General features: G+C 44.0%; 4 protein-coding genes and 2 non-coding genes across 8 annotated transcripts; 4 read left to right on the forward strand and 2 right to left on the reverse strand.

The window, feature by feature from the left end:
• Positions 1–58: 58 nt before the first annotated feature.
• Positions 59–7,663, forward strand: LOC108087849 (GTP cyclohydrolase 1). 3 transcript variants are annotated; one of them, XM_017185430.2, is made up of 5 exons: positions 59–389; positions 5,117–5,326; positions 6,455–6,620; positions 6,714–6,830; positions 6,894–7,663. In XM_017185430.2, the coding sequence occupies exons 1-5, from the start codon at positions 200–202 to the stop codon at positions 7,021–7,023; spliced, it is 813 nt and encodes a 270-aa protein (XP_017040919.1). In that variant the 5' UTR covers positions 59–199; the 3' UTR covers positions 7,024–7,663. The 3 variants fall into 3 exon arrangements, with proteins under 3 accessions (XP_017040919.1, XP_017040917.1, XP_017040918.1); XM_017185428.2 differs by lacking the exon at positions 59–389 and adding an exon at positions 4,267–4,812; XM_017185429.2 differs by lacking the exon at positions 59–389 and adding an exon at positions 4,267–4,764.
• On the reverse strand, positions 2,705–3,760 carry LOC108087851. The gene is made up of 2 exons (XM_017185431.2): positions 3,281–3,760; positions 2,705–3,106 (listed from the first exon to the last, which is right to left on the reverse strand). Exons 1-2 carry the CDS (start codon positions 3,617–3,619, stop codon positions 2,789–2,791), a joined length of 657 nt encoding a protein of 218 aa, XP_017040920.1. The 5' UTR covers positions 3,620–3,760; the 3' UTR covers positions 2,705–2,788.
• A 44-nt stretch (positions 7,664–7,707) lies between the features above and the next one.
• Positions 7,708–7,779, reverse strand: Trnaw-cca. The gene has a single exon. It is a non-coding gene; the product is annotated as a tRNA-Trp (tRNA).
• Positions 7,780–7,949: 170 nt separating this feature from the next.
• Trnag-gcc lies at positions 7,950–8,020 on the forward strand. Its single transcript has one exon. It is a non-coding gene; the product is annotated as a tRNA-Gly (tRNA).
• A 420-nt stretch (positions 8,021–8,440) lies between these two features.
• On the forward strand, positions 8,441–17,948 carry LOC108087825 (maternal protein tudor). The gene is made up of 9 exons (XM_017185394.2): positions 8,441–8,941; positions 9,132–9,513; positions 9,568–10,074; positions 10,133–10,972; positions 11,038–12,116; positions 12,177–13,006; positions 13,076–13,307; positions 13,368–13,567; positions 13,625–17,948. Exons 2-9 carry the CDS (start codon positions 9,151–9,153, stop codon positions 17,122–17,124), a joined length of 7,551 nt encoding a protein of 2,516 aa, XP_017040883.1. The 5' UTR covers positions 8,441–8,941; positions 9,132–9,150; the 3' UTR covers positions 17,125–17,948.
• A 696-nt stretch (positions 17,949–18,644) lies between these two features.
• LOC108087872 (leucine-rich repeat-containing protein 4C) lies at positions 18,645–24,790 on the forward strand. The gene is made up of 7 exons (XM_017185456.2): positions 18,645–18,918; positions 22,581–22,763; positions 22,998–23,141; positions 23,207–23,411; positions 23,791–23,976; positions 24,065–24,220; positions 24,338–24,790. Exons 2-7 carry the CDS (start codon positions 22,584–22,586, stop codon positions 24,493–24,495), a joined length of 1,029 nt encoding a protein of 342 aa, XP_017040945.1. The 5' UTR covers positions 18,645–18,918; positions 22,581–22,583; the 3' UTR covers positions 24,496–24,790.
• Positions 24,791–25,195: the final 405 nt, after the last annotated feature.

A 25,195-nucleotide genomic window follows, 5' to 3' on the forward strand; every position in this document is an offset into this window, starting at 1 on the left:
CGCGGCAGAACTTTCGATTTTTCATAATAAAAAGGTTTCAACTAAATCTCGGGCGGTTTAGTCGTCAGATAAATTCGGAGCGAGCGCGCCAAATACAAAAATCCGCAACGCGATCGTACACCAGCAACACAAACCAAAGCCGAGTCCTAGTAAAGTCCGCCACCCCCAACAAATTCAGTTAATAAACATCATAAACAAAATGAAGCCCCAGACCAGCGAGCAAAATGGCAGTTCCCAAAATGGCGAGGGCGCCGCGGATGCGGTTTCCGTTGCCACGATCCCAACGGGCGAAGCCTCCGCCGCCGCCACCACCGAACTGGCGGTCTCCAAAAACAGCCAGCAGCTGAAACTGGAAATGCTCAACTTGGAGCTGGCCAGCAATGGAAGCGGTGAGTTCTCCGGAAGAACCAATTAGTTAGCTCCGTGTAGCGGGATGTTTTACTAAAAAGTGATTTTTCACAGGAAAAATAAACAAACTTTTCCTTTTCTGGTAACCAAATCCTGTAACAAATGTTTGAGGTTCTTAATTTTATTATGATCCATTATAAGGGGCTTTTATGGTTTGATTTTTTAAAATTTTATCTATCATTGAATAAAGGAAGCCCCATTGCCAAATGATTAATATTCTAGAAGTGAATCAAATTAGCACTTTTCACAGAATGTGATTCATTGACTTGGGGGAATCATTTATAAAGTTTTCTGATATCATTTAAGAAAAGGGGTTTGTCCAAAGCCTATTACCATATTTACATTTTTACAGGCAAATGCTGAAATTGGTTCCTTAAACTCCTTATAAATAATTTATCATCCAAAAATAAATCTAAGTTTTAAAGCACCTATTAAATGTATCGCTTTGTTTGACGATCTCCACAATCCCTAAAATTGCTAACATGATTTGTGCGCGCAAGTTCATTGATACCCCTAGACTTATGTAGATCTAGATCTGGTTTCCGGGAAACACAAGCCCCTCGAGTTGGCCGATGGCGCCGAGATGTAATCTGGCACCGATATTGCATCACACATAGATTAGTTTAGAGAGCAATTGAAATTCAATCAGATGCGCATAATGAGCCTACTCCGATTCCGATTCCGAATCCGGCGATGCTGGGCCACATAAATCCGAGAACATAAACCGCAGAGCGAGAACGCGGACTCGGATTTCTGTCCCATATGCAAACCACACAGAGTGCCGGATATCAAAAGGAACTTTGTGTTCTGTGTGCACCACCCACGAGTGAACAGCGGCGAGGAAAAGGTGTTGCTAGAGAGCCACCAACTTCTGGCACTGAACAACCAGCCTGGACTGAACTGAGGGGAAGGGGGCTGATTGACATTGACATTGAAAGATTTGCTTGCCGCTTGGCACATGGCACTTGGATTCGATCGGCAGATTCAACGAGAGCGCTGCGCTCAACACTGGGCCATGAGCCAAAGATAAAGATAGAGACAAAGACATAAACCCCTGTGATCCGGTATTTGGCCAAAGGTAGGGTGGTTAGGTTGGATGAGGGGAGGGTACACAGACCTGAACTACTTTTGTGAAGGTTAAAAAAGTGTTTAATTGCGAGTACGGCGCTCCAAACGGTTTCGATTCGTGGGCTTTTTGCCGTTGTTTGCCGTTTTCAGTTTCAGTTTCTTCGACTGCCCCTCAGATCGAGCTTGTCTTTAAGTCTGACGCGGTGACTAATAAGCCGAGCAGCAAGTACTTCACATTTGAGCGATTGCGGTCAATAAAAAAGACTTCAACTAACTGGCTGGCTGAGAGCAAAAGCCGAGCCTCGCGGGTGTTTCATACGCCGCTAATTGAGCCACTTAAAAAATTCTCCGAGAAAATGCCAGGCGGTGGCAACCCTGCCAGCTTGGAGTCCCCGATCGGTGATCGCCCCACGATAGTCGCTCTATAAAGGCATTTCTCATTCCTCGTTCCGTAATGCGTAATTGTGGGCTACACGTTTCGAGTTGGGGGAGCCGGAGAGAACACCTGCCCTGTGGAAAATGTTAATGGTGGCTTAATTGCATTACATGTTCACAGGTCGACCACTCAGGAAGAAACTATTTGCTATATCTAAGATTATCATATAGTAAGCCATCTGAAAAGTTGTCTGGAAGTATTCCTTGGTAATCCTTTAAGGCTCTCTTTTGGATTACCCATTCAAAAAATTTGTCACCCCTAGGCAGGTTCTACTGTAGCCATGTTAAGTCAAAGATCAAAAGTCTATGTCATCTGCAGCTGTCTTTGCTTTATGTAAACTAAACCAGCCTGTGCTATTTCCAACCGATTTATTCAACCCTAACAAAAAAATAAAAAGTTCATTTGAAAAAGCATTTTTTCTATGGTAAAATAATATAATTTTGTGTAACTTATTAGTTCGTTGTAATCGCACACTGACTAAATAATATATTTGTATGCCAAATACATATTTTGTTACAGAATGTTAAATTATAATTGGGTCTCGATAATGTTTGAAAAGATATTTATTATTCCTAACCTTCAACTCAAAAGTTAGAGAACAAGATGTTTCAGATTCAACCCCAAACGATTTGCATTCCCAATTCTTTGAATCCGAGTGGCATAAATTGATGAGACCCGGAATTTATGCAGAGAATAAGCAAATCTGAACAGCTGGGCCAGAGAATCTTTCAATAGAAGCCCAACAAGTCAGATGCTGCAGGGTTTCCCAAGTGAAATAAGGACAATACTGGATGGGGGTGAACAGAATGTTTTATTGAATGATTTGTTCCAAACTGGATTCCCATACTCGCTGTCATTTCGTGGTTAGTTGGTGGTCTACATAATGGTCTCCTCCTCCAACATGTACTCGGTGAGATCGCCTTCCCCAGTTAAAGTGGTCACTGGCACTCGGTTCATCTGGGCCACTCGCTGACTGGGCCAAACCAGCACATCGCAGCAGTTGGTCAGCACCACCACATTGGTGCTCGGTGTCGTGGTGCACATCAGATTGTCGCTCTTCTCCTGGTCGCATCTGTTGAACTTCCGGCGGAAACGGAACTTGACCGGCAACGAGTTGCCCATCACGCTCTCTTCGTCGAAGTACGGCGGTAGGGCTTTGTTGAACGCCGGATTTGTGGTAGCCGGCTTGGTCAGCTGTATTTCGGATAAAAATACAAACTTAGTTAACAATCTAAACTTTAATTTTATATAAGTAAATATATAGTACCTACAGCTTGTTTAAAAATTGTGTAAGAAGGCAACCTTATTATCGTTTCTATATAGTAAATGCTATTGTAGAGATAAACACTGCAAGAAAAGGCCACTCACCTCTTCCAACACCACGGACGTCTTGAGACGATGGCAGGGATCACAGTAGTCCGAGGCCAGTGTATTCTCTGGGGTTTGGCTCTCGCAGGGATTCGGTTTGGGTTCAGGTGGCTTGGAATCCGAACCCCTGCCCCGTGACACACTGTCTCTGCCATTTTTCTTTGGCTTCATAGGATCTTCGCCACGTTGTACGCACTCCTGCAGGAACTCCTCCTCGATATCAATTAGTTTCTTGATGGCGCAATCGCGCTTTATGAAATTCTTGATCACGGATAGATCGCGCGGCACGGCGCCAATAACGTCGAAGTCATCGCTCCGAAGTTGCAGGCGGTGCGCCATCCTGTTGGAGTTCCGAAGAGGCGGACGGATGGACGGTGGTTAGAATTTAGGAACTCAACGCGTTTTGAGGCGTGTTGAATAAAAAGTTTGTATTTTAAATACCCCTTGACATTTGGCACCAAGTCGAGTGGATAAGGCGCCTAGACTAAAGGATATGGCAAACAATCTGCGTAAACAATGAAAAAAGCCTTGACCACTTTGACTTGGCGCCAAGGATAGAAGTGCACGTTTGAGGTCAAAATAAAAGCCCAACATTTTCAACTGTAACTCGACTTAAAAAAAAAAATAATAATTACAGATTAAATCTATTCTATAACTGAATGTTTTCTAGATATTTTTGTGGCAAATACTAATGAACTTTCTTAGTCAATTCATTTGTATTTATGCTTGTGCTATTACCTTGTCAAATGCTGTACCGCTGGCGTCTCCTGGCAGAGCAACAAGTACGCATGCAGTTTGAGAGCCACTGGCCAATGGCCACCAAACTGTGGGCCTGCGCTCAGTGCGGCTTAGTTCCGCTCACTTAATCTCCGCTAAGCGCCAGTCGCAGCAGAGCTTGCAGGGCGGTGGGTGGTGGTTGGGTGTTGACACGCAGAGCTTTCGGCCGCTCAAAGCTCCGCTCGAGAGGTTCTTATTGGCACCGCTGGCCACAGTAGCCACCAGAAGAGCAGAGCCACCCGAAGCGCCAACACAAACCGCCAAAGTCCACGAGTTGCTACGAGTAAAAATCGAAAGACACCAGCGAGAAAAAACATATAGAAAACAACTCGGGCCAAGTTCGAAGATTGTGTGCGTTGAATAGAGTTCCGTTCGTCGAGTGGCAAACAAACACCTGAGTAGCCGCACCGCCATGAGCTTCACCCGCCAACTCTCGGAGATGAGTGCCAGCGAGCTGAACGACGCCATCGACGACACCAACTTCCCGCAGGCCCACATCCTGTCGCGCGGACGCAACAACAGCGTCTGCTCAACAAGTAGCACCTCGGGCACCTCCTCGCTGGCCGACAGAGTGCCAACTGCCCAGCCGGAGGAGGCCATCCCGCAACCACAGGGAACGCCCAGCGAGGAGGTGGCACCACTGGGAACCGGGAACCAGCGGCCGCGGCTCATCCTCAAGACCAACGGCAGCAGTCCGGATAGCGATGGTACACAACCGAAAACACCAATGACACCGCGTACATCGACAACGCCAGGTAGTGGTGGGGGTCAGGCCAAGTCCCAGGAATCCAGAGATTCTACTCCAAAAACGAAAACTAGGTTCTCCTCATGAATCTCACGAAGCGCGGGGTGGAAGACAAACTTTTATGCTTTTTTTTTTATTTGTTTTTGTTGAACATAAACCAGCCGCCTATCAGTGGGTTAGTGTTTTGGTTCAGAGGTCGCAGGGGGTTAGTACTTAGACAGCCACACAAACCCTCCTAAAAGGGGGAGGGGCAATGCCTCTCCCTATCGCCGATGATAACGATTCCAATAACGAACGCATTCGTATGCTTGCAGGCCACGAGAAGTGCACGTTCCACCACGACCTGGAGCTGGACCACAAGCCGCCGACGCGAGAGGCCCTGCTGCCGGACATGGCCCGCTCGTACCGCCTGCTGTTGGGCGGACTCGGCGAGAATCCGGATCGCCAGGGACTGATCAAGACCCCGGAGCGGGCGGCCAAGGCCATGCTGTACTTCACCAAGGGCTACGACCAGAGTCTCGAAGGTAAGCACACACCTCATTTCGGGCAATTAGCACCGGGTCAGTGTTCGGGCGACGTTGCTCATCCTGGATTTCCCCGCATGCGAGAACTAGTTTCTTGTTAGTGAATCACCCGCCAGCTTTATCGGGGGTTCCTCCTCCGTCCGCGACAGTGCATTAGTATAATTACCACTTGTTGGTGGTCAGATAAAACCCAAAAACCAATGAAGATCCATAAAGTTATTTCTGGTTTTTTTTATCAAACAAAGCAAAGAATTTTTTGGCATATTTTATTTACTTTTAAAGTTACAAACTATTTGGCCTGCATTTTCCGCTTGTATCTCCACTGACAATCACATTTGAACTTGTCATGTAATCAATGCGAGCGGTTTGAAAAACAAATCCGAATTGCGAATAATACGGCTAACAGCGAGCAAGGAACCGGTTGTCCGAGATAAAAATCAGGTTCTACAGTTTGTCAAATAAAATCGCATGTAAATTTAAGATCAACAACAAACAACGCAAGTGTGCTGGCCATTTGAAAGCTAAATGAGTTAAACGAAAGTGAATAGCCTTCGGCAATAGAATGGCTCGGATTGTGTTTAACCCGAATTCGAAGAACCCAAGAAGCCCGAGTCAACGTGACTTGCCAATCTGACATTGAGTTTGAGGGAGCCACCAGATGATGCTGGTTGTTGGCTGGTGGCTTGGTTGGTTGGTTAGTTGGCCAGGAAACGCAGCTTTCCGGTCTGTACATTAAGAGCGGGAAAGTGGGTGTGCGGCTTTATTCCGAGCAACTTGTCAGGGCATCTCAAGAGCACGTCGTTTAAGGCGAGTGCGGCGAAAGCTCACACTCCACAAGAACCATAAAGCCAGAGCCATATACCCCATTCCCCCACCAAGCAGCCACTTTAGCACTCACAGTCGCTTGAACTTAACATTCAGTTATGCAGCAAATAAATCTAACACGAGTTACGCGCGCCATAAATCACAAGTGGCAAGGCATTTGAGTCGCTCCGGGTATGTGGTGCATTCTGAGTCAAACTTGGAGGCGACTCCAGATTGGAATGTTGTGGGTTCAAATCACGCTTGGGCCATAAAAATTTTTTATATTCTGTTAAATATTTTAAACATTTTTTTTTTCTTTTTCAGACGTTCTGAATGGCGCCGTGTTCGATGAGGATCATGACGAAATGGTGGTGGTCAAGGACATCGAAATGTTCTCCATGTGCGAGCACCATTTAGTGCCCTTCTACGGCAAAGTCTCCATTGGTTACTTGCCGTGCAACAAGATTCTAGGCCTCAGCAAATTGGCTCGGTATGATGAGACTAAATATAAATCTAAACAGGATAAACTGATTGCTCTCTTCAAGCGAATAATAATAATTAATAATTATTTCCTTTCTTTCAGCATTGTGGAAATCTTTTCGCGTCGTCTGCAAGTCCAGGAACGCTTGACGAAACAAATTGCAGTTGCAGTAACTCAGGCAGTTCAACCTGCTGGAGTAGCCGTTGTAGTAGAAGGAGTGTAAGTGTTTGGAACTACATTTCAAACAAGAACAAATGTTAAACTGGAGATCCTATTTTTTAGACACATGTGCATGGTGATGCGTGGCGTGCAGAAAATCAACAGCAAAACTGTTACCTCAACTATGCTGGGCGTATTCCGAGACGATCCCAAGACCCGTGAGGAATTCCTGAACTTAGTCAATAGCAAATAAAGTGGACACACTAAGGACGATATTGAAATCCGAGACCAACTAAACCCTTACAATATTTTTGGAGGCGCTTATATACAAACAAACAAACAAACAAAAATGTAACGAAACACAGGGTCCATTAGTTTATGTTTTTAGGATTGATTTCATTTAGTTAGTGCAATGATTGCAGCCATTTACCTTGTTGATTTGTGTAAAAATTGTTGAAAATTCTGTTAGCTAAATACATTTACATAGAAGAGAGTATAGGGAGGCGAGATTCGCAGAGGTCGAGAAATGATTTCCGGTGTTGGGTAGTTTTATGTTCAATTTTATATGCAGTTTTATGACACATGAATGATAATTTTTACAATTTACACTTACGAGTAATGCATTGTGCAATAAGGGAACAACTGATAATAAATCAACGCAAACTGTTTAGGGAATTTACAATTTAAACGCAGTTCATAAAATTATAATCAAACCAGTAGTTATGTATGTATGTTAACCTATGTAACAAGTTATATTCGAATTGTTCCCAAAAAGGAACCTATCTCTATTGGACGATTTTAAATGTTGAAATTGAATGCTCATGATGTTGCTTGTAGTAAATCAAAGCTGCTTATTAATTATACAATAAATTATGTATTTAAATACCGTTAAATGCCACACTTTTCTTTCATAAAAAAAAAAAATGTTTATTTGACTTGACCCCGACGTGATTTGAACACGCAACCTTCCGATCTGGAGTCGGACGCGCTACCGTTGCGCCACGGAGTCGACATATTTCGTTACGCCTAACTTAGGGGAGGCCTCCAAGTGAGAGGAATGCCCCAACATCAACAGGTTGTTGATTCCAGTCGTTCCCCACTCGAATTTGTGACAATTTACATGCTGTTAAGTCCGACAAAAATCAACTGGTAAAGTATTAAACGATATCCATGCAAGAAGCATCGGTGGTTCAGTGGTAGAATGCTCGCCTGCCACGCGGGCGGCCCGGGTTCGATTCCCGGCCGATGCAAAATACTTTTTTTCTGTTTTGTTTATACATATATACTAGTTAATATTTTTATTAAAAAAATACTAGTCAGGCACAAAAAATTTTAAACATTTAGAAATTATTTTAAGCCTAACAAACAAATTATTGAGCATGGTTATCCTAAATCTCCGAATCGTATGCAAATCGATCATTTTAAAAAGCTTTTGCAATGAGATTTTTTAAATAAACTGTGTTAACTGTGTTAAATTTAAGGCCCTTGGTTGGTCAAATATTACAACAAAAATTTAGTTAAATATTCAAATATAAATAATAATAATATTTAATATACATATAAATATATTAAATTCAGCAGAAATAAAAATAACAGTTGCTGTGGTGGTCGCCGTGTAGAGGGGTCTTTGCTTAGGGGATTTTCGGTGTGTACTGTGCAGATGCCGCGGTCACACTGGTCGTCGTTTCGTTGTCTTGTGGAAAAGTTGGGTGTCGGTGATACTTTTCGATTTAATACATTTCGCGCTGATTAATTGCTTCTTCTGATCTGACACAACCACTACGAATCACAGTTAACACGGGTGGTCGAATGCCGAGCATTCGCCCGAGAAATTCAAAAGACTGAAAGCCCCAAATAGAAACTAAAATCGCTGCACCTGCACAGACGTGTAACGGAGTTGTCTGTGTGCATCGCGATTTCTAATCACTCGCAAGACTTTCTTCCACGAAAAGTGATCACAAGAAAATAGTCCACAGGTCCAGCCATTAGAATTGTGCCACTTTTTACTCTCAAAATACGCCGTCCAGTTCCGTAAGCCAGGCAGCAAATAGAATTAAATAACAGGGACAAGAGAATTAGAAAGAGATAGAGAGAAAAGTGGGGCACCTGGCGAGGGGCAGGGCGCATTTTCAGAGTTTCGCTTTTATTCTGGACAACGACGACGACAAGACGTGAGTAGATTGGCATTGTTTTAATTACCTTTAAATTATTTTTGCAAAAAAAAATTTGGCACACTTTTTTGGCATGCCCACTTTTTGTGCAGGGCTGCCAATTTATGCCCGACCCAAACTAACGGTTCATGCTAAAGGGTCTGTGTTTGTGTTAAATAGACATTTTAATAAGAATTTTATGTGCTTCCAGCGAATAACAATACAAAACCATGAATGGACAGCCGCCCAAAGCGGGTTCATCCAATGTGGATCTGTACATCACTCACCTGGATCACGTGGGCCCGTACCTGAAGGTCTACGGCCAGGTGAACAGAGACGCCGCCATCCTGGTCAGCAAGCGCATTGAGCAGGTGCTGCCCACATGCTTTGCAATCGAGCCTAGCTGGTCCGTGGAGCGCCAGCAGGCCCTTCTCACGCCCGGCACCTTTTGCGTTTTCAAGAAGATTAATGGTCCGGCTCCCGGCGATGTGGAGTACATGAGGACTCGAGTGGTCGCCGCGGAGTTGGAGGGTCAGCGCACGGAGATCGACTTTCTGGACTTTGGCTTTAAGCGCACTGTGAATAATAATGATGTAAGAGTATGAATTTTCTCTAGACTTCAATTTTAACCACTAAATCTCTTCCAGTTAATGTTCCCCAAGCAGCCGAAACTGCTGCAGAACATTCCCCTGCTCTGCTCCCAGTACATTGTGCTGGGCATCTGCGCCGAGTGGGACAAGTCCGATCTGGAGCTGGTTCACAAGCTGATCGTTAACCAGACCGTTAAACTTGCCATTGATCCCGTACAGATCTGTGGCCAAAAGTTCGCTAATCTGCGATGGAAAGATTTCGAGCTCAGTGAGTTCTTGGTGCAGCAGAGGCAAATCGGAGCACCGATGGCGAAACAACTTATGCTGGATCATTGCAAGAAGCTGTGGAAGGATGCTCCGCAGTCGCCGCCGGTCAGCGAGTACAATAACAATAGCATTCACACCGCAAAGACGCCCACGGAAATCGCTCGTGAACAGCTGGCGGTTCGACGTTCCCTGGCCGCTCGCCTGGATGCACAGCGTTCGGTCCCGGTAACGCCACCAAGGTCGCTAAACGCCAATGCACCCGACTATACGCCCAAACAGCTGCCGCTGGCCAATGTGGTATGAATCACTTAAATTTCAGCAAAAGATATTCATTTCTAAACATTCTTATTTGCAGACAAATGTACAGGTGCCATTGCAAGGCCTGGCCAATACTCAGAAACCGGCCTTTGTGCCGGCCAATCAATATAATCGTGCCAACTATCAGCCCGCCGAGCCGGCTGCTCAACCATATGTGCCCAAAGCGACTCCCCGTTCGCTTTACACCTACTATAATGTTCGCATGAACAAACCTTTGTCGGCCATGCCGCCGCCCGCCCTAAATGTGCCCTTCCAGCAGCCTTATAACCAATCTGTAAATTACGTGCCTCTGAGCTATGCCCCAGCACGGTTCACTCCTCCGCCCACGCCGTCTTTGGCGCAGCGAGCTCAACAGCGTACAATTCCGGCCTTCAGAACCTCCAGCTTAACGGTGGGCCTTACATACGACGTGGATATCAGCTATGTGGAGAATGGTCCGTATCTGTTCTGGGTGCACTTAAAGAGCAGCGGCAATGATCTGAGTGCCATGATGGGTCAGATTGAGAGGACGAATCTGAAGGCGCTCACCCAAGCTCCTGAGCTCGGGACCGCATGTGTGGCCCGCTTCTCGGAAGATGGTCACCTGTATCGAGCATTGGTTAGTGCTATTTACGCCCAGCGATACCGGGTTGTCTATGTCGACTATGGAAACTCGGAGCTGCTATCGGCCAGCGATCTCTTTCAAATACCCCCGGAGCTCTTGGAGATCAAGCCTTTCGCCTTCCGCTTTGCTTTAGCCGGTACCAAGGAGATCGAGCCCATTGACGAGAGCATGAAGCGGATTTTCAAGAAATCGGCAATCTACATGAACTTCGAATTGACAGTGCAGGCGCCGGAGAGCGTGGGCTCCATGCAAACATGTCATCTCAACCAAAATGTAAGTATAGATGATCAACTATTATCAGACAAAGTTTACATACTAAACTAACCTCCGTCTTATAGGGAACCAATATGTTGGAGCTACTTAGGCAGCTGAAAAACTCGCGCCAATCGTATGCCAAAGCAGAACAATTGCAGAACGACGACGCCGTAGAAATCCGCTACATCGATTCACCCAGCAACTTTTATGTGCAGAAGGTAGCCAACATTGGAAAGTTCGAGCAGCTGATGGATGAGATGTTTTCCTACTACAATGCTAACCAGAAAGTGCCCGATCAGTTGATCCTGGGCGCACCGTGCATTGTCAAATACGATCAAGAATGGTATCGAGCAGAGATTTTGCGCGTCGATGACTCTGTGATTGTGCGGCACGTAGATTTTGGATACGAACAGAACGTAAAGCGCCACCTTATCGGCCACATTGCCGAAAAGCATTTACAAATGCCCCGCCAGGCAATCAAATGTTGCCTGAAGGGCTTCGAAAACAGCGAACTGGGTCAGGAAAAAATCACAGATCAGTTTGAGATGTTGGCTGAAGAATCAAACATCCGTCGTCGCACATTTAGTGTTCGTGTTTTTCGAATAGAACCCGATGGACTGAATGTTGTCAACTTGCTGGCCAAGAACCTAAATGTAATGAAGAAACTCTACAAACTGTCCATACCCTTCGAGCAGTATCTGTCGCTGGAAAAGGGTCAGTTCAATGCCAACAACACGCATGCTGATTCTGTGATCTCTTCTGAAATGGATAAGAACGTGATTCTAAATTCTACCAGCATTGTGGAGAGCGAGGACCGCCTGCAACTGAAGGACAAGCAGCAGCAACAACAAAAGGAGCCTCTGCAGAAGCAACTAGTTGTTGAAATTCCGCAGCAAGGAAAATCAGGGGCCGGTAGCAAAAGCTCCGGAGATTGGGACAAACGTAGTTCCACTTCAGCAGGTTCGAAGGACAGCAAGCGTCAGCAGCAGCAGCAGCACGGTCAACGAATCGATCGTCACTTGGACTCTAGCTTTGAGACCCAGAGCACCGGCAGCTACACCAGTGGCTTGAGTTCTCCACGCAAGGGCAACCGCCAACAAAACGGCCGCACGCCGAATCAGTCACCACGTCATAATGGAAAGCAAGAGGCGATTAAGAATACGTGAGTGGTAATTTAAAATGTTGGAGCTAAAGATTTTATAAAGTTCCTTATTTATTTCAGACGCTTCAGCAACAATGAATCACCTCGCAAGAATCAAGATGGTCAACAAAGGAATCAACGATCGCAAAATGCACCACAGGGGTATGCCCAAAAGCCGCTGCGCCAAAAGTCCACGCTAGACGGAACCGTCTGTTCGAAGCGTTCCAGCGGAGTAGACAGCGATGTTGCTTCGTCCACAACCGAATCAGTGACAGCCACCAAACCAGAGAAGTATGTTTCCCTGGACAAGCCTTACTTGCTGCAGGACATTAAAACACCGGGCAAAGAGGCGGCGAGTCTATCTTGGTGGGTCTCTCCGTTCCAGTTTTACGTAGTGCTAAAGTCGGCATCTAACAAGTACGATAATGTCCTGCGTGATATGCGACAGTTCTATCGCCAAAAGCAACATCAGCCACTGCAGCTAAAGGTTGGATCAACCGTCGTGGTGCGTCAACGGAAAGACAATGCTATCCTGCGAGCTACTGTGACCGCTTGCAATCACATGATCCGCAAGTATCGTGTCTTTTGCGTGGACACGGGCAGCTTGATTACCGTCACTTCGGAGGATGTTTGGCAACTGGAGCAGCGCTTTGCGGAGCCACCCTGCATGGCCTACCGATGCAGTTTTCACAGCGTCGTGACCAACTATGATCCTCTGTACATTGTGGATCGCATGGAAAAGTTCGTTCCAGTCAATGCCAAAGTGGACTGCGAGTTTTTGTCTAAGGAAAAGAATAACAACGGCTCAAATAACAATAGCAGTTGCTCATACACAGTCAACATGTTTGTTAACGGCGTTTCGCTGCGCGACACATTGATAAAGGCCGAATTCCTAACTGAAGTGGCTCCAGGTAAAATAATTTATTTTATTCTTTTATTTTCTTTTACAAATGACACACTTCTGTAATCTTCGTTTTCAGAGATCCGCGTTAGTCTTCTGGCAGGTCAGCAGATAAGAGGCAAATTCACTTCCATTCAAAACATGACGAGCTTCAAGGTGGAGTTTGATTACTGCAGCAATGTGAACTTCTTGTGCAGCTACGACGATGCTAAATTTGTTAAGTCCAATCCCGATTTGACCAGGCGATTTAAGGAGTTCTATGAGGGCAAGTCGTTTGCCTTTAATGTAAAAAACGTCTGCGAAAACAATATGTAAGTATGCATGATTTTTTATACGCGAGAATTATTCAAATTTTGTTTTTAAATTTTTAGCATTCATCTGAGACCTGTGATGCCACTCTTCAAGGATGATCGCAAGGCATTCATTTGCCCCTATCCCGTGGTGCTAAGCTCATTCCAGGCACTCGTGGTGTTTACCGCCAAACCTTACCGCGTATTTGTCCAGCCGCAGTCAATCATAACTGCCATGCAAAGTCTATTGGATAACATGTACGAGCATTATAAGGCCAAGGGTAAATATTTTAAACCAAATTTAGGAAACTGATTCACACATTTGTTTTAATATTTAGGTGACTCCCTAAAGAAATACGAAGCAGGCCAGATCTGTGCAGTTCATAGTTCCGATGACAACTGGTACAGAGCCAGGATCACTGGAAAGGACATCAATGCTGCTCGCACCGAAGTGTTTTACATTGATTACGGCAACACGGAGGAAGTAAAGCGTGACGATATTAAGGCATTGGATGAAAAATTCTTTGAGCACTCTAGCGGATTTGCGGTAGAGATCAATTTGCCGGTTGGCCGCCCGAGCAACGAAGCGAAGCTGCAGGCGCGGCTGGCTGAGATTCTTGAGGAGAAGGTGGTCACAGTTAAATCGATTGAGGTGCGTCGCAATCACCTTATTGCCGATGTCATAATGGATGACAACAAGAGTGTGATAGAGCTATTAAAGGCTGAAAAACTGATACCCGGTCAGGATCTGGATTATATGCGCAAGCAAATGGAAAAGGGTAAATCGCGCACCTACGAGTACATTGAAACCGTGGATCTGACCCTAGACGACGAGGAGGAAAAAATACGTAGGGAACCCGTCAACAACAGCAAGTCGAACTCGGCCAGTGCCTCACCCAAGAAAAAGCAGAATGACAAAGAACGTGAGCCAAAGAAGAAGTCAGCGGAGCCAGCTCCATCACCGGCCCCTTCACCAGTTCCATTGAAAGCTCCTACGCCAGTTCCTACAGAGCCAACACCAGTGCCAAAACCAGCCACTCCAGTGCCTGTGGAAGAACCAAAAGTCGTGTCCGTTGTTCAAGAGGTTGCTCTTGAGCCAGAAAAACCTGCTCCTCCAAAGGAAGATCCTTACAAGGATATGGACAAGTTCGTGCTGAGCCATTGTGATAATCCGGCTCACTTCTTTGTACATCGGATCAAAGAGCTTGAAAAACTGAAACGCCTGCAGGAAAACCTCCAGATTGTTTCTCCCTCGTTGCCTCAATTGATGAACGTGGTCAATGGAGCCGATTGTATTTCGCTGTACTCGGTAGACAAACTCTGGTATCGCGCCAAGATCATCGATGCTGAGCTGATGGTGCTGCTGTTCATTGATTATGGCAACACTGATTGCGTGTCGGATACCACTGACATCAAGGAGAGCATGTGGTCGCACATCGAGCCATTTTGTTTGCCCTGTGCTCTGCCCATTTGCCCCAAAAGCACCGCTGATTGGGTGGATGCAGCGAATGGTATCTTCAACGAGTCATACACGAAAGTCCTGCACTTCGAGTACCTTACAGAAGGCGATCATCAGACGACCAGTTATGTGAACGTGTCTATTGAAGGCGAGGATGTGGCTAAGAAATTGATTGCCGATGGCTTTGCTAAGCCCTTGGAGTACGTTGCCAGTGGATGTAGCTGCTACATTTCACATGTGAACGGAATATGCGACTTCTTCATTCAGCTTGAAAGGGATTCGAAAGCACTGGAGCTCATTGAGATGTATTTGCGCGACGAGGAGAAACTTAAGCCGTTGGAGAAGTTCGAAAAGGGTTCCATTGTGGCGGCTCTCTTTGAGGACGACGAGCTGTGGTATAGGGCCCAGTTGCTAAAGCAGTTGCCCGACTCCCGATACGAAGTACTCTTCATTGACTACGGCAATACCTCAACCACATCAAAGTGCCTGCAGCTTTCAGAGGAGATTGCAAGTCTTCCCAGCTTGTCCAAGAAATGCACTTTGCAGTTACCGGAGGCTTACACTTCTTGGTCTCCAGAGGCGGAGGCTAAATTCGCCGAGCTTACGGGCGAGGGTGAACTGGTTTTCACCACACAGCTTTTAAAGCCAGGACAGGATCATATCACCATCGATCTCCTTTTGGACGGAGAAAATATCATTGAGCGACTGCTGCCGTTGTGCAAGCAAAAGGATCAAAAGGCGGCCAGCAAGGAGTCACTGACGGTCACCACCAAAGCCATCATCACACACGTAGAAAATACCTCCCACATGTACCTACAGTTCAGCGAGAAGGATTCGCTGATGGATATTATTTGCGAAAAGCTAAATGGAGTGAAGTTGCAGCCGAAGAACGAAAAGGGAAAGGTGGATGAGGCGTGCGTGATTCAATTTTCCAAAGACAAGGAGTTCTATCGTGCACGCATTCTAGAAGTCCTCGACGAGGACCAATACAAGGTTATTATGGTTGATTATGGCAGCATTACAATTGCGGATAAGCTGTACGAGATGCCTCAGGAGTTTACGCTGATCGACCCCGTAGCTGAGATCTGTAGTCTGGAATCCTGTGCTGCATTTGAAAAGAACAAGGCTATGGCCCTTTCCTCACTCGATGCACTGCTGGACAGCTGCAATGGTAATGTGGCGGTGGAGTTTGTGGACAAGTCAGCCAATCCGCCGGTGGTCAGATGTACAACCAAGGATAAGAAGAGCGTGAACATCTATGAGCACCTTCAGAAGCTGATTGAAGCCGAGTTGAAAGTAATCCAGAAGAAAAACGAGAACTCGGAGTGTGTCATCTCGCACGGAAGCTCACCGAAGAGTTTCTATGTGCAACTAAAGCACAATTCAGCGGATTTGGATTTGATTGTAAAGACACTGCAGTTCCTCAAGAAGGAACAGCTGAAATTGTTGAACGCACCAAGCAAGGAATCCCTTGGTGTTTGCTACTCCCAGGAGGATGCCTGTTACTATCGCTGCAGCATTAAGTCTGTGTTGGAGGAAAACAAGGGCTTTGAAGTCTTCTTGCTGGATTATGGAAACACCTTGACTGTTTCGGAGCTTTGGAAGTTACCCAAGGAGATAGAACTGATTTCGCCGCTGGCCCTGCATTGTCAGCTGACTGAAATTCCACAAGATGTGACTGATGAAAAGCTGGAGGAGGCCTTTGCCGCTCTGCTGGAGCAGCACTTCGGGGAGGTATACGAAATAACTACTAAGCCGAATGAGGATGAGACTAAACCCCTTTCTGCTCAACTCCGAATCAACTATAAGGACTTTGCCCAGGAGCTGGCCAGCACAGTGGCCGGGGTTCAAAAACCCCTTGAAGCGGAGCTGCATAATTGCATCGTGGTGCAGTACGATGACCCGAAATCCTTCTACGTGCAAATGGAAAGCGATGTCGCGGCGCTGGAGAAGATGACTGATAAACTCCTGGACGCAGAGCAAGATTTGCCCGTTTTCTCTGACATCAAAGAGGGCGCACTGTGCGTTGCCCAATTTCCGGAGGACGAGGTCTTCTATCGTGCCAGGATTGTTAAGGTCCTGGACGAAGGCAAGTGCGAGGTGCATTTCATTGACTTTGGCAACAATGCGGTGACCCAGCAGTTCCGCCAGCTGCCCGAGGAGTTGGCCCAAGCGGAGCGGTATAGCAAGCACTGTGAACTGGAGGCGGCCACCATAGCCAAGTGCGATGTGGCACTGCTGCAAACGTTTATTGACTCGCGCTTCTCCGAGACATTCCAGGTGGAGATTCTGGCCACCAAGGGAGCTGACACCCATGTCGTGCGGCTCTTCTACCAGAGCAAGAACATCAGCGAGCAGCTGCGCCTGCAGGAAAAGTAAAAGTAGTGAGCACACTACTGGTGGGCATTGACCGATTGGACGGATTGCAATTCATATAAGCTCCATGCAGGAGATTGTGATTAGTTTGGCTAAAACTGGCGTTGTATTATCTATTTAGTTGAACGAGTTAAACTTATTCAAACGGGGGAGGAAACCTCACGATTTTGATTAGCCAAGATGCTTCATTGATTTTTCATGGAAAACCAAAATGAATGCTAATTTTAATATTAACTATTGAATCAATACATAAAACACAAGAACATTATCACCAAAAACAACATAAAACGAAGAAAATCGAACAAAAAAAAAAAACGAAAAAACATTTAGAAAATGTATAAAAACAAACGAAAAATATTTTGAAAAAATTACAAAAAAAATGAAATCTAGATAAAATGGGCACTAACCAATAGTGTTAGTTGCTGTAAAGGCGAAGGACGATTTATATAATTGCTCAACCTTGTTTGAAACAATTTTACATTATCAACGAACGTTGGCGAATTGAAGAGAAATGGAGAGAATATTGAACCTCCCGAAGCACTATTTATTTTTCCTTTATAACTTAATTTGTACTTTCTTTTCTCGATTAACCAACTGAAGAGTCACTTATTATTCATGTTTTTGATTTTTGATTTTTACTTTTCACTGTCTAAACAAACAAAAAACATTGCAAAGAGAAGACTAAAAGAAACGTAAGAAAACTAATGGAATATGGGTTTATGTATTAAAACCTTTAATCACAATGTCATATTTTTCTACAATTTCTTTTTCATGTTGTAAACAAAATATTAAAAACAAACCAATAAATACGATGAAAAGTAAATCCATTTAGAGCGATATTATTACCTGGAGTTCCTACCTGGAGTTCCAGTCGTGGTGCCAGGTAGCAATTAGCGGTCGTCACTCGGGGATTTATGGGTTTATGGTTGTCTCAAAACTTCAACTCAATTCGGAAAAGTGTGGAAAGAACAGGGCTCATGTCCACACATGAAGAGATCTCCGTTTGTCAGGGAGTCGGACCTGCCGATAAGGAGGGAATTAAGGCGTCTGCCCACATTTACGACACGGGTTAAGCTCTCATTTCTGGGTATCATATCTCTATCATTCATCACTTTGTTATTGGAGGTATCATTCAAAGGCATTTACACTTGTATTACCAGCTGGCGTGGATGCTTCATTAGGAGAGCTCCATTCCCCCAGATCAATTTCGATTATCATTTAGCTGCTAATTGAATGACTGGCCGGCTAAATCAGAAATATCCACACAATCGAGCTGTCAAAATCCCCAAAACAATTCAATTTCCAGCGATACCAAGTGTATCAGTTTCCATTGCTGTTATCAGTCAGAGAAGAGCGAGAGCGGTACTCGCTCTCCCGAATTTTCCCTTTGAGTTTTCCCCGACTGCAACCGTGTCATCTGTGTGCGTATACTTTATCAGAGTTTTTCGGTGTGTGTGCTCGGGCGATCGTCGGAGTCCGAAAGGCCCAAAACTGAACCGATCGTTTCAATTCTGTGTCTGCGGTTGAATTGAGCGGTTCCGGCCAACGTGAACGCTCCGTAACGGTCGCTTTATCAGTCTCCGCCGTAAATCTATTTATTTTAATCTGATTTTACGAAAAAATATACAAGTGCTTTAAAAATAATATAATAAAATTATTAAAAAGGTATAAAAAAAATATAAATGATATAAGGATCAGTGAAGTGTGTGAAGTGAAATAACGCTCCTGAAACTGCCTAAGGATTATCTTCTTCAACTTTAAATGGGATTATACCTGAACACTTGATACTTTCCAGTGGTAAGCAGGCAGTAGACTCTGTTCAGGGGTTTTGTGGGGTTATCATCAATGGTGCAACCCAGAATACTACGACTAGATTGCACAACAGCTGCGCCCGTCATATTAAATTTTCTAATCAGGAAACTTAGCATTGAAATGTGCCCCAGTCTCTGGTTTTTGTCGAGTTGTATGTAGGAGAATAAGTGTTCGGATCCAAAAGAGTCGCTACGACAGCATAATGCGATAGAATCCAAGTTAAATTGATTTCAATTAGGGGAGGCGACCGACGGCAATTGGAGGCTTGCTGTATACTATATGTACATACCACCATACATATCTTCCAGATAAAATACAAGTTACATTATATACTTTATGTGGATATCTGTAAGGGAAAAGCAAAAGTGTTTATTTAGTAATTAACTCTCGAGAGAACACCTGCTTATCAAGGGAAAGACTAATCTTTACAGTTCGTGTTCTAGAAAAAGAAATGAAAGCCACAAGGGAGTTGTACGGCAACCAACAAAGTAAAGCTATTCATAACATAAGATTGAAATGACATTCTGGTTAAAAGGTTTTCACCGAAGAAATTCAGAAATATTTAAAGTTCTACAATAAATAAACGCGGTTTCATCAGGGCAAAACGATATTACCGACTGGCATTCTGATATCGTGTAGTCTTGGCCAGAAACTGTAACTGGAGTGAAGGCTTTTGTTTTTCCCCTCCCTTTATTCTCAGGGGAATGCTTTCTTGATTGTGTTTAATTGAAATAAATGAACAACGTTTTTTATGCTTCACCGTTCTTTACGAGGCCGTTGTTATTGCCGTTTCAATTAATTTTTTTTTTGTTCTTTGCATCGCTGTTATAATTTGAAAAAAACCCTAAAGCGGAAAGGGGTTCAAATGTGATAAGAACACTTGACGTGCTCTGATAAGCTTTCGTTTTCAAGAAAATATGAATGTTACTCAATGGCATTTCTGGCGGACCAAGAACGTGACAATAAAAATTGTCCCAAGCGATGTTTCATCACAGCCTCAGAGAAAAGTCCAAACAAATAAATCTTCATCGTACTCGCGAGAAATGTGAATAAATCTCGTGCCCCTCCAGTTCACACACCTGTTGAGGGGTGGGGGTAAAGGAGGTGGCGGAGGAAGGGGGAGGGGGAGGGATGCCAGCCGAAAGATATATGCTGATCGGGCACGGGTATACCCGATAATATATGCATATTCTTCAACGCCCACAATGTGTGACAGGAACTATCACAAGAGCACATAAATCCATTCACAAATGTTTAGAATGTTATTAAAATATTTGATACTAATTTCGAGAGTTTTTTAAGGGGGAATTTCGATTTCATGTTGCGTTTTGTTATCCCCATAATCGCTTGGCCCCGGCGAACAGATAAATAATCCCTCGTCGTCATATTTATCATATTGGGCAGGCTGCAATGCGTTGGTCGACAGTCGTCGGAACCCAAGAGGTGGGTGTTTCACCCTGGACCAATCCGATTCGATATGTAACCCGTTTCTGCCACCCCATTTGCATTTGCCCATTGTTTGTCTGGCCTGCGGCAGCCGCCTGATTGAGCCTAATATATAAATAAATATTGGAACAAATGCGGCCAAAGTGGAAAACATAAATTCTGACCCCTACCAATCCACCTCAAATAGTACAAAATGTCTAAGGCTAAGGCTGATTCCCCTGATTCCCCAATTTGATTTGCGTGGCGCGATCGCTTTATATCCAAAAACTGAGTGGATATTCCATTTGCCGCCTGGCATTAGCCCTTTTTATGGCCAATTTCTTTGAATTCTGATCCCCCTAATATCGAAATGGCGGAAGGGAAAGGAATAAAATCTCTTCAAATCCATAAGTTTGCAGTTGGCTGCCACTGTTTATATTGCCATCCCGCTCTGGCTGCTGTTTTGGTCTGTTTTCTGCTTAATTTTAATTTAAATATATGAAATATATTTATAGCCATTGTTGCGGTTGCTGTCAGACCCAAAAAGTGTGGAAATAGCTTCAATATTTCTTTGATATTTTTCTGCTTCGTTTTTTTTTTTCGCTGATTCGACAGGCAGCTCTAATGACAGAGGTAGCGCACACTGGGTGGCGAAAGTGTGCGCCTGGTTTTGCAACGGTGGAGAGAACTTATTACTAGAACTGTTTGAGGGAGGGAGCACATGTCTCTCAAGTGGAGCGAAACATTTTTTGGTCAAAGGCCAAGACACTTCAGCTGGCAGGAAAACAACCCAAAAATTAATAAACGCGGGGAATCATGGCGTCTAAAAAAAAAACCATGAATCATTTTTAGCCTCTAGTATGACCAACGAATTGTTACTAACTTTATAATTGATTAACACCCTTTTGTTGCCTTTGTAAGAGGCCAAGATCTTATCGGCCAACTGGGGGCTCAATGCGTCTTAATTCCGCCACTTCGACGGGCTCAAAGTGATTCGCCAATATGGATGGATATCTAGGTGTCGTTCATCATTCATTGGCAAGCGTTTAAGGTATGGGTAAACAGAACTTCCAGTTTTTTTTTCATTTTGTTAACTGACACAATTGACTTCTCGAGAAATTCAGTTTGAGTGGGCAAAGTGAAAACTTTAGCTGCGACAGCAATTAGCCCGAATGTCACCAATGCAAAATTACAATGCTCAAGATATTACTCATGAGGTTCGGTCTCCATTTTCACATTTTTCACAATGCAAAATCACGCAAAGGCAGCTGATACAAAGTCGGGGAAACGTGCAATTTTCTAATTGCCCTTCAATGGGGCGTGACAGAGACATTAACAATGGATTCTGGCCATTTCAGTTTTTCAGTTTCCCAAATGTGCATTCCGAGTGGGCTTACATGCCCAGATCATGTCAAGATATATGTACTTATGCGAAGGTATAAATCACGTTGTAGAATTCCCATTTGCTGGCCCATAATCGATTATTGTTTTCCCATTTTCCTTTTTAATTTTGGCAAATTGAGGAATCCAACACAAAGAGCTGTAAAGTGTTCCAATGAAATATTTGTGTGATTTATAGCTACCACTCTGCTGTTTGATGTTGAATTAAAAGATATACACACAAAAAAGCAAAAAACGATAAGATATTATACAGGCGAACACTTGCTGTCAAGACTCTCCCAAAATGGATCTATCTATAAGGCAGTGAGTCAGTTATTTTCGGGCTAGTTTAGCTTTTATTATTATAGGGCTGCAACTGTTTCCGCCGCAATGCGGAATCATCTTTTGTTGATGTGCATGAATGCAGTCGCAATGACACTGATTGTTTGTTACGTATACGTAATATGAGCATCGCTCATACGCAGGCCAACAGCTGACCTACGCTTTTGAATTTGAGCTCTGTTTGATTCTGCAGCTGTTTTGCCATGGGTTAATTCTGTTTGCAAGGTGCGGGAGCTCCGCTTGATTGGCTGCTTTCAGCTTCGGATACGAATTCACCCCCTAAAACCCACCTAAAACCTAAAAGATCGGCAATGATCTTGTAAATGTGTATTGCTAATTCGAAAATAAACGCTTTGACGCGCCCATGAGCCATTATTCGATTTTGTTGTTCTAATTCCAATCAAGAAAATAAGCAAGTTAGCGCCCTAAAGCCCCATTTTCATTGCATTAGTTCTATATACAAGTGTATCTATATTATATATTATATTATATTTTGGTAGAGCATGGAACTGCATTGGCAGCTGCTGACGTTCATCGTGTGTCTCCAAAGTCTGCGTTCCGCTGGATTTATCCTGCAGGAAGAGCGCAAGTGCACCTACGGCCGGATTGAGAAGCTGCTGCGCATTCGATGCTACGACTTGGACCTCAAGGAGGTGCCCCAGAACCTCAAGACCTCGGTGGAGGTGAGTAACGATCCGCGATCGCGGGGTCAGACGATCGCCTCGTCATGGCAGCCCTCGCCACAGTTAGCCTCAATTGAGCTTAATTAAAGAATAAAGAAGTTGCCCACAAACATAAATTTATCCATCGCACATACAGTTCTACATTCAGTTGGGTTGTATATATGGGAACCCTAGCCATTCATAACTCTCAACTGTCGTTTAATGATCTGACAATTCGCTGGCAATTTTTTGCAGGTTCTGGATCTATCGCACAATCGCATCAGGAAGCTGAAAAGTGGCTCGTTTCAGAAGTACACAGACATTAAGTTTCTGATGCTTTACGATAACATGATATTATCGGTGGAGGTGGGAACCTTTGAGCCGCTCACCTCGCTCCAGGTAACAACGACATCCAATTAATCAGCCACCGTGTCGTTAATTAATTTCCCAATCGGCATTCCCAGGAAATAGATCTTTCGAGTAATGGACTGACTACGATTCCGCTGGAGCTGTTCCAGCTGCCGCGCCTGAGAAATCTCTATATAGACAGCAACGAGCTGACATCCCTGAATCTCCAGGCGCTGGAAAAACCCGTCCGTGCGCCACTGGAGTACCTGAACATTGCCAACTGCGAGCTGCAGGATCTGCCCAATCTGGGAATATTGCCAAGTAAGTGAAAGTCTATAAAAAATAAAAGGGTTGAGAAATTAGATGGTATGCATTCAGTATTTTAAATACAGCGAGTAATGATTAGAGAAAATTTCTAAAATTACTTTTTTAAGATAAACAGTTTTATGAAACTTAAATCAATAGAATCGTAATCCACAAATAGGTGAGATAAATATAAGAATAATTGACTTACACGCTCCTTATTATAAATTACAATTTTGGACACATTTAGGTCAGATATATGTATAGGAATAATTGGCTTATGAACGCTTAATTAAAAGATAGACGAGGCGAATCGGAAAAATGCAAAGAAAATATATATACCTTTTAAGTAATTACGAATTTGCCTTAATGTTTTGTAACACTTAAAACTTTTTAGAGCTCTGGCAACTGAATGCCTCGATGAACCCACTGCGGGACTTCAAAATCGACAGCCTGGCGAACCTGTGCCACCTGCAGGTCATCGATCTGACCAAGTCGCAGCTGAGCCAGTGCGGATGCCAGCAGGTCACAAACCATCTCATGATGCTCGGCGCCAGTCCGAAGTTCGTGCCAGTTTGCATGGGTAAGTTGATGGAGAGATGCAGCCGGAGCTGCCGGCTGCTAATTTTGGCACATGACCAATTTGCAATTTTCGTTTTCCATTTTTTCAGAGGCGCTCGACATCCGCGAGTGTCCACTGCCCTACAATCGGACGATCCACTCGGCGACATTCGCCAGTTGCCAGACGACTGTGGAGTTGGCCGAAACGCGCAGCTTTTGGCTCTTTGGCGCTGGCTGTTTTGGAGGCGTTTGTTTTGTGCTTTTAGGTGAGTTTTGAGTAATGGAAATCTTTTAAATCCCTTTTACGTTCAAATTTGTTTTAAGCAGAAGAATTTTTGAACTCCATTTTCTTATTTTTTATTTATTTTTCTTTCTTTTTATAGTTGTCATCTTCTGCGTTGTACATTGTCGAAGAAAACGCGCCCAACGACGACTGAGAAATGTCCAAAGGCGAAAACCTTTTGTGATCTCGCCCAAAAACGCCATCAACAACCGTCAACCGGAGGACGAGCCTCTGCACTGTGATATTGCCCGAAAATAGCACTTTAGTTAGTTAATTAGTCGCTTAGTTAGGTTTAGTGGCCAGTTATTTATTTCCTACTTTTAAATGTCTTAGTTAAGCCTTAGAACAACCGTCTACCTAGCGAATTGCCGTGAATCCCTTACCAAAAAACACCAAGAACTAAAGCTAAAAAACGCAATCAAAGAGAAATGCCTTGCTCAAATGCCACCGCTTGTTTACTTGGTTATAAAAGTAACATAGATTTAGTAAGCTTGCAAAAGAATCGACTATTTATAACGAATGACAATAAAACTATAATTAAGATGAAATACAATTTACCGAGTTTAAATGATTTGTCAGATGGGTGAATAAGTATAAATTTTGATTTCGCGCATAATTGGCCAGTGATTCAAAAAGGAATGATCTTTCATAATGAAATATTTTATAACCGAATCATAAATTAGTCATTTTCAGTGATGTGCAGTTTTTATATTTAAGATTTTTATTTTGTCGAAACAGCTTTAAAGTAGGCAAACAATTTTGCAACTGTCTTATGAGCGGTTTTTATGACATGACCTCCACAAAGTATGCAACAATATTTGCCAGTGTATGATCCTTGCACTCGAAAATTGGGTTTTTTGAATGATCCAACATGCGTTAATTTGGCTAGTCTAATTTGTTTTTTTCTAAAATGTATACTTTGTTTATTTATTAAAATGTTTTAGTTTTTGTAACTATT

The sequence above is a fragment of the Drosophila ficusphila genome, unplaced genomic scaffold, assembly GCF_018152265.1.
Source record: "Drosophila ficusphila isolate 14025-0441.05 unplaced genomic scaffold, ASM1815226v1 contig_414, whole genome shotgun sequence".
Taxonomy (NCBI): Eukaryota; Metazoa; Arthropoda; class Insecta; order Diptera; family Drosophilidae; genus Drosophila; species Drosophila ficusphila.